The 8,735-nt window shown below is 33.0% G+C and overlaps 1 protein-coding gene across 1 annotated transcript; it reads left to right on the top strand.

The window, feature by feature from the left end:
- The first annotated feature begins 84 nt into the window (after positions 1-84).
- On the top strand, positions 85-5,126 carry LOC143058288 (uncharacterized). The gene is made up of 3 exons (XM_076231771.1): positions 85-238; positions 2,805-2,890; positions 3,763-5,126. Exons 1-3 carry the CDS (start codon positions 155-157, stop codon positions 3,911-3,913), a joined length of 321 nt encoding a protein of 106 aa, XP_076087886.1. The 5' UTR covers positions 85-154; the 3' UTR covers positions 3,914-5,126.
- The last annotated feature ends 3,609 nt before the right edge of the window (positions 5,127-8,735 follow it).

Below are 8,735 nucleotides of genomic sequence, written 5' to 3'. Positions count from 1 at the left end.
CTTAGTAACCGTAAAGAATTTGTTTTTAGCTTCTGTTGAAATAAAACATTTTATTATAAAAAAAAATTATTTGTCGAAAAAAGTATAAGATATGGTAACATTATAAAAATATGTGTATACGAAAACAAATTAGCTTTACATTTATTGTTTACAAATGGCGGACAAGGATAACAAAAATTCGTCCGAAGATGGTAAAAGTCTAGAAGACTTTGTAACAGAACATTATCAAAAACAAAAGGTGATTTATAGCAATAAAAATATTTTGTTGTTGTAATCATTGTTCCCGATCAAAAAGTTTCAGTATAATATTTAAACAAATAAGCATTTTCTCATTGTTTCTTGCGTTCAGTTAGGTATTGTTTTGACCCAAACAAATTCGTCCCTAGCCGATTCGGCCCCAAAATAACATGATTTTATTTTAAGTTCAATATGCACTGCTATCAGTAGATACATTTCTCAGTTCCATAACTATTTAACCTAGACAATGCTCCAGTAAACATATCGGAAACATCTGTGCCAAGGCAAATAAAACCATCAGATTTCTCAAAAGAAACCTCAATACCTCTAACAGTGATATCAAAGAAAAGGCCTACATCTCCCTCATTCAGGGGCGGGTCCAGGTAAGGGCGTAATGGGGGTACGCCCCCCCTTTAAAAAAAAAAAAAAAAAACAAACAAAAAAAACTATCGTTATAATCTGCTAGTATTGTATTGAATGATGGCAATTTATCATATTCATTAATTAAACACACACTCTGATTTCTTTTTATATTTACCCAATTTGATGGGTCATCATCAACCGTAAAATTTCGTTTCTCGGAGTTCGGCGTGTTCGACTCTGCGATTAGTATCCATTGTTGTTGATGTGATAAAGAATTCGCAAAGATGTCGATGTCAAAAACAAAACGTCAAAAGACCTTAAAATCGTATCAAGGTGTCTTGGACACCTTTTTTAAACAACCAAAACGGTAAGTAAATCAGTATAATACATGAATTTAAAACCCGAACTTAATCAAAAATAGAGGGATTACTTCATAATTTGATGCTAAATTGTTGAAATTCAGGAGCTTCTGAGCTTCCCCATGGACCCTCAACCGTAATCACGCCTCTCGTTCATAAAATCCTGGCCTAGGTATTGAAATGTTAAGTTACTCCTTATACCCTTGAGTTTAGAATTTCTCGTTATTGGTCTACTGCTGTTTAAAAAGATCCATCCAATCATTTTAATATACCATAGACAATTAATGAAGAAAACTCGGCATAAAAAATGTCACACCCTGACACTTTAACTATAAAATATACATGCTCCAAGTCAGGAACCGTTACATTAGTGCAATTCTCTATTATTTTATGTTTTTAAGCCGAAAAAGGTCAAAAAAAATTTTTTTGTATTCTACGCCCCCCCTTTCAAATATCCTGGACACGCCCCTGTCATTAGACCAACAGTCGAGTACGGCAGCTCTCTATGGGATCCATACCTCCAAAAAGATAAACACAAGTTAGAAATGGTACAAAGGAGATCAGCCAGATATATAACAAACTCGTACAGTAACCGATCATCTGTTACTGATATGTTGGAACAACTAAAGTGGACACCACTGGAAGATAGAAGGAGAAGCGCACGACTATCAATACTGTATAAGATCAACAATCAGGAGGTCAACTTTGCAGCAAGCCACAATTTCCACCGGACAGGATCTCAAGAAATATGGACACAAACTCTTTACAGATCCAACCGTGTAACACGACAACAAGGAAAGAGTCATTATACCTGAGGAGCATCAGGGATTGGAATGCCTTACCCTCCTCAGTTACATCTGTCAGCAGCCTTGAATCGTTCAAGGGGCTCCTGACAAACAAATAAATCAAAAGCCCTTGTTTTTAATTCCCACTGTTAAATATTTGTATCAGTGTGTATAGCTAGCACCTTTTTGTTTTTGTTTGATATTTTAATCAAAATTATTATTGCGCACACCCAAAAGTGACAGAATAGTCAACATGATGACGGTGGTCACTAACTGGTAGAAGTAGAAGTAGAAGTGGCTTTGAATAAATCATGTTAATTACCTGTCAATTTATAAAAGTTTTAAGGCCTGGCATCCACTATATATACATGTATTAAATTCATTTTGTGTTTCATAAAGTTAAAAGCTAAAATTTTGATGAAGTTTAGTAACATTGCTGTCTATACATCTTAGTTCTTCTTTTTCTTCGAAGAAGAAAACTTAATTTTATGTGTACATGTATGATAAACATGTATTATACATGAATATATATCAGCAATATCTTGGACATGTAGGAAGCTGTTCAATAATCAGTTATTATCAACTATTTTTACAGGAAATCTCTTTGAAATCCATAATATTTAATTATATCATGAGGGGGAATAGGACCTTTATCGGGACTCCGAGATCAGGAGTTTTTAAGCTAGTGATTTCAGGATCTGGGAATTCTTTTTTCAGTTTTGGGATGTCGGGATTTAAATTTGTTAAAATTCGAGACCTCTGGATTTTGTGTTTTTAAGCCCCTCCAATCCCCCCTATATCATGTATATAGAAAATCAAATTGAAAGCACTCTCATGCCTACATTTCTTGTCAAGATTTTTATAAAATTTACCCCCAAGATAAATAATGCCAATCAAATTTGTTTATGTTAGGAGTTATGCCCTTGGAAATTAAATTATTTAGAAAAGTGCATTGTAACTTGTACTAATCTCATAATACTTTTCATGAAGAACATTAAAAGAACAGATAAATTGGAGTTGTTGCCCCTATATTCATGTAAACATTTATCTTTATTTTCAGGATGCTGGTAAAATGGATGCAACTGATGAGATAGATGATGAAAGAGCTAATAACTTTTTCTCCAAAGCCCTCAATGAGAGTAGAAGGTATCTATGTTACATTATAATGTAATACCTTAAATAAAATTATGAAATATTTGACATCCAGATCTGGTAGAGCTATTTATTAGAAATAAGAAGCTGTGGTATGAGTGCCAATAAGACAACTTTTTATCCGAGTCACAATGTGTAAAAAGTAAACAAATATAGGTCAATGTATGGCCTTCAACACAGAGCCTTGGCTCACACCAAACAGCAAGATATTGAGATATAAAAAATGTTTAGTGTAAAATCATTCAAACAGGAAAAGCAATGGTGTAATCTATATAAAGAAAAATGAGAAACACTTATGAACCAAATCAACAGTAAGTTAATTTTAATAAATAACATATATAGGTCATATATCTGACTAGAAAATTCAGTTTATCAAAACACGTACATGCTCTGCTTCATAAAAAATCTCTATTTTTTGCAACTTTTTGGTGTAAATTCAACATTTCATCTTGAACTTTAGAAAGTTAGATAAAAATTGTTTTATTTCACTAACTGTCATTTAGTTTTTATTCAACTCCTTGAAACACTTCCATCTTGAATGGTAGACATGACATTTTATAGCCAAATTTAAGGCTCTTACGCATTTTACAGCTACCCTTATTTAGGTGATTGTTGTGATCTGAAAAATAACGCAACAATATATCTTGTATAATCTGCATAAATATTAAATAATGTCACTGTATATATATGGTCAGCTGTTAGATTGGCATAAAAGTGGAAAAGCATATCTCTGATTAGTATTTTGGTTTACAGTACCAGTACTAGTATGTATTGCAATGGTTATCAAATAATATTTTCTCATTAATAGAAACATCCTATTTATGTTTGAATTTACGTTCATCATCAATTATCTCTTTCTTTCTTAGAATGAATGTGGAAATAGGAAAGTCAGAGGCCAAAATGAAGAAACATCGAGAAGAATTCGGTAACAGACTTTCAGAATGGCAGGCAGAACATGCTTCTGAAGTGTTAACGCCGAAACAAGCAGAAAAATTTGGAATTTGTGAACATCCATAAAGAAATTTTAAAATATTGGTGGTTAAAATGTGGGAAAAAAGCATGAGAGAATCAATTTTAATATCCATGGTAAAGAGAGAAGATTCATGTGACATAATACAATATATTGAAGTGATATATATTTTCATCTGAGACGAAAATAGCATTTGGTTTGGATTTATTATAGGACTAAGCATTTGAAACCATCAGAGCAGAAATGCATTCAAGTGTCACAATCTAATGTCTGCCTCAAAGGATAAAAGAAGTTCAAATCACACAAAAGTTATTCTGTAAAACTCCCATCTTCCTGTTGTCGCTAATTCACTCTGAAAAAAGGGCCCAGGATCACAGGCACTTGTTTCTATTCATGGGAAGGTCGACTATCCCTGAACTTTTATTTATATGGAAAGTCAACCTTCCCATGGATAGAAAAATATGCCTGTGGCTGGGTTGGAGGGGGGAAAAAAGCTTTAAATTACTCATATTATCCATGGATTTTTTTTAAAGGATTTAAGGTGGTACCCAACACTTTCACTAAAATTAATTTGGCTTGTTTAATTTTCTTAAAATTTTGACAAAGTATTTACTTTTACTCTTTTACAAAAATATAAAAATTTCAAAAAATTTGAACCAACCGTTTTATCAGAAAAATTACACTAGATATATAGCAGTTTAACAAACACTTATTTTGATCATTGAGAAGCTTAATATTCCCTTAACAACACAACGTAATTAAAACGTTTAGCTGATTTTACAGAGTTATCTCCCTGTAGTGTTAGGTACCACCTTAATTAAAAGTGATCACCAACAAACAATAGCATTTACTGTAAATATTCATCACCAAGACGTATTATTTTACTAAATTACCATGTAATGAATAGTGCTAATACATTTCAACATACACATTTGTTTTTGTTTGGCTAAAAATGAAATTATAAAGATACATGTAGAAGATAAAAGCTTCAACTAGCTTTTTTTGTAATCTACATGTAGTAGGAAATAATTTGTTGTCTAATGTAAAAAAAAAAGTAATATTGTATTGCATTTTAATCAGCTGTTTTCAGGTTTAACACATACATGTATGTACATATTAGATATAAAAAAAAAAACATAGTTGTTACTTGTAACAGTAAGGCTGGCAGAGTTTGAAAATCAAGTATTTATTTTTGTATTTGTTATTTATATTGTTTATATTGTTCTAATATTTACATCTATAGAAAAAAAATGCACTGTTTTATTTTGTTTGTCAGTCAATAACCTCATTTTGTAAAACAAAATGTTTTTGTGAAGCTGGCGACTTCTGCCACAGAAAGCTTAACACAGGGAGTGTGATCTGGGGGCGGCAGCGCTATCTAATTGCTTCAAAGCTTATAAGTATTTTCAGACAGTTTTCACTTGACCTCGACTGCATTTCATGGATCAGTGAAAATTTTTTAATTTTCTTGGTCAAGTCCATATCTCAGATACTATAAGCAAAGAGCAGAAAACATCTGAAGGCCACAATGGGTCTTCAAAGCAGTGAAAAATCCAGTACCCAGAGGTGGCCTCAGCTGGCTCCTAAATAAAATGAGTAATATTTCAGTGAAAATGGACATCATAGGGGGTCTCATTGGGGGGTCCCGATCCCGGATCCCGCTTACTGTTTTGTCAAATTCCCGTATCCCGCTTACACTATGTATGTAAGCAATTCTCATTTTTTTGTCATTTCCCGGGACCCGCAAGACCTCATTTCCCGTTTTCACGACACAATGATTTGACTTTCACGTGTCACGCTTACAAAAAATCGGCAATCCCGCGTCACGCTTAGAACCCAATGAGACCCACATCATACTAAACAACTGCTAAACTACAACATTCAAATTAAAAAAATGAACAAGGCTTACAAAGGCCAGAGGTTAAACTTGTTTTGTAAGATCTAAACCCTTTCCCTATACCCTTACCATCTCAAACTATATTAGAAGAACATGGTGTATGGAAAGAATTTAATGTGAACATGTGCAGCTGGCAGGTTTAATCTGACCTTGACCTCATTTTCATGGTTCAGGGGTAGTAGTTCAGTTTTGTGTTTTGCTCTGTTTTTCTAATACAAATGTACTGTTTGCAATAGGTTTACTATGTTTGATGATTGTAAGGTGGACATGTCACACTGGCAGGCCTTATCTCACCTCAACCCATTTTCATCATTCAGTGCACATGGTCACAAAGATTAGTATTTTTGTTTTGGTCTGTTAATGGGCAAAAATGAATAAGGCATTCAAATGGATTAAACTAGAAGATTCCGAAAATCTGACAAAAATTTCAAAACATTATATATATGTTACAGGCAATTTCTAAATTTAGGCATTTTGTAAAATGACTGAATTTTCAGGCAATTAATAAAATGCCTAAACTTGACAGGCATTATACAAAATGACTAAAAATACCTAGTCATTTAGTAAAATGACTGAAATTTTAGAGCAAAATTCAACAAATTGCCTGTTCAGTTTCAGGCAATTTGTAAAAGAAAGATGTCATTGACAAATGTGGACAAAACACAATATCTTGCAAAGAAAATAACTAATGGTTCTGTAGAAATGATTTATTTACCAAAAACCAGCTGCCTGGGAAGGTTTGTATGTCATATGATATGTTCTTTTTAGTTAAACTACGTAAAGTACGTACTCACTTTGTAATTCAGATAACAGTAGTGAATTTATGACTTTTTTGTCAAAATAGCAGAAAGACAATTTTTCTGTCAATAAGCCAAAAGATACACGTCAAACTAATCATGATATTATCATATGTACTTTGATTTTTGGAACCTATGAAAAAGTAAATATTCATGTGTGACATGTGTGCTTATTGCGAGCCACAATGATGTCGAAAGTTAAGTGTTTATCAGTAAAGGTAATGAAACAGCAAAATGTATCAGGTTTCAGGTTTCTCAATCTTTGGTTGAAGTGCTAAAATCAGATTTTTCATCAAACGATGTATCTAAAAAAAAATCAGTACAAATATTGTGTAACAGTTCTGTCATCCAAACATTTTGAGAAATGATAAATAATTATAGTGTTTTTTTGGAATAATTCAGTAAAATTTATTCTTTATTATTTAAACACTTCTATTTTCATTCAATAATAACTCCTGTGTTCAAAGGTTTCAATTGTTTTTTTTTTTTTTAAGATTTCATTTTTTTAAACATTTTCAGGCATTTTGTAAAATGCCTTTCAATTTTTCTAGGCATTTGGTATAATGCCTAGAAAAACTGTCATTATGTGTAATGACTGAATCTTGCAGGCATTTTAGAAAATGTCTAAAATTTTTAGGCATTTTACATGTTTTACAAAATGCCTAAATTTAGAAAATGCCTGTAACATATATACAGCCAACATCATTAGGACCTTCGATTTTTCTACACTTAACACTACTTATTCCCTATGCTTAATTGAAAGATCGACTTCACCCATCTCATTATACAGAGCTTTTTCTATTAATTTGGAATGTTGTAGATATAAATATCTGTTTTGGATTTTTGAACGATAAAATGTTTGTTGATTTTGGAGGATTGATATTTCAACAGGCGGTCGTTAGTAATTGTGCACCCTGCTGGTCAATTTGTTTTCGTACTCGTATCAAGCAGCATTTTTTCAGATGTTTTTGTCACTGTTTTTCCCACCTTAATATCCGGAGAAATTACCAAAAAGAAACGATAAATAGTTATTTTTCAAATAAAAAATGATGAGAAGAGGGGTAGCGATTACCAATGAGGAGGATAGGGGTAGCGATTGCCAATGAGACTCACTACTATCCAACACACACCAAAACAATTAGATTAAAGCAACTGTAGTGCCTTCAGAAATTAGCCAAAAAAAGCTTTGTTTCTGAAAAAAAACAAAAACAAAATTTGACCGACAATAATTAACAACCACAGAATCACAAGTTTTGGACTTTGGAAACGCAAATAAAGAATGTGGAAGGATTAATATGTTTAAGAGTGCTCAACATGTTCAAACTGGAAAAGTGGTGCAAAGACACAACATAAGAATAAATTTTAAAGGGTTTATAAAAAAGAAGATGTGGTATGATTGCCAATGAGACAGCTATCCACAAAAGACCAAAATGACACAGACATTAACAACTATAGGTCACTGTACGGCCTTCAACAATGAGCAAAGACCATACCGCATAGTGAGCTATAAAAGGCCCCGATAAGACAATGTAAAACAATTCAAACGAGAAAACTAACGGCCTTATTTAAAAAGCTTTGTTTAAGAAAGAAAAAAATGAACGAAAAACAAATATGTAACACATAAACAAACGACAACCACTAAATTACAGGCTCCTGACTTGGGACAGGCACATACATAAATAGTGTGGCGGGGTTAAACATGTTAGCGGGATCCCAACCCTGAGCCCCTAACCTGGGACAGTGGTATAACAGTACATCATAAGAACGAACTATAAAAATCAGTTGAAAAAGGCTTAACTCATCAGATGGACAACAACCCGACCATAGAAAAAACAACAACAGAAGGTCACCAACAGGTCTTCAATGTAGCGAGAAATTCCCGCACCCGGATGCGTCCTTCAACTAGCCCCTAAGGGAGCTACCATTTGATTTTTATGGGGGGCTAGGATGAAAAATTGTGTCCTGCCTTTTTTTTATTTGTAATCTCTGTCCTGCCTTTTTATTTTTCAGTCTATTCGGTCCTGCCTTTTTTTTTCTTAGCTTATCCTGACTTTTTTACAACAATTGTCATCCTGCCTTTTTTTTTTGTCAAGTTACTCATCCTGCCTTTTTTTTTACTCAAAATCCTGTCCTGCCTTTTTTTTCAAATTTCATCCTAGCACCCACATAAAAATC

Source organism: Mytilus galloprovincialis, chromosome 14 (genome assembly GCF_965363235.1).
Source record: "Mytilus galloprovincialis chromosome 14, xbMytGall1.hap1.1, whole genome shotgun sequence".
In the NCBI taxonomy this organism is placed as follows: Eukaryota; Metazoa; Mollusca; class Bivalvia; order Mytilida; family Mytilidae; genus Mytilus; species Mytilus galloprovincialis.
The sequence above is the reverse complement of the archived record's forward strand: the minus strand, read 5'-3'. Positions and strand labels throughout refer to the sequence as shown.

What these genes read in the sequence shown, in the direction of transcription:
- LOC143058288 (XM_076231771.1), top strand. Translation starts at nt 155, where the DNA reads ATGGCGGACAAGGATAACAAAAATTCGTCCGAAGATGGTAAAAGTCTA. An exon ending in AACATTATCAAAAACAAAAG is followed by an intron (nt 239 to 2,804) that starts GTGATTTATAGC and finishes CTTTATTTTCAG; the next exon opens with GATGCTGGTAAAATGGATGC. An exon ending in GCCCTCAATGAGAGTAGAAG is followed by an intron (nt 2,891 to 3,762) that starts GTATCTATGTTA and finishes TTTCTTTCTTAG; the next exon opens with AATGAATGTGGAAATAGGAA.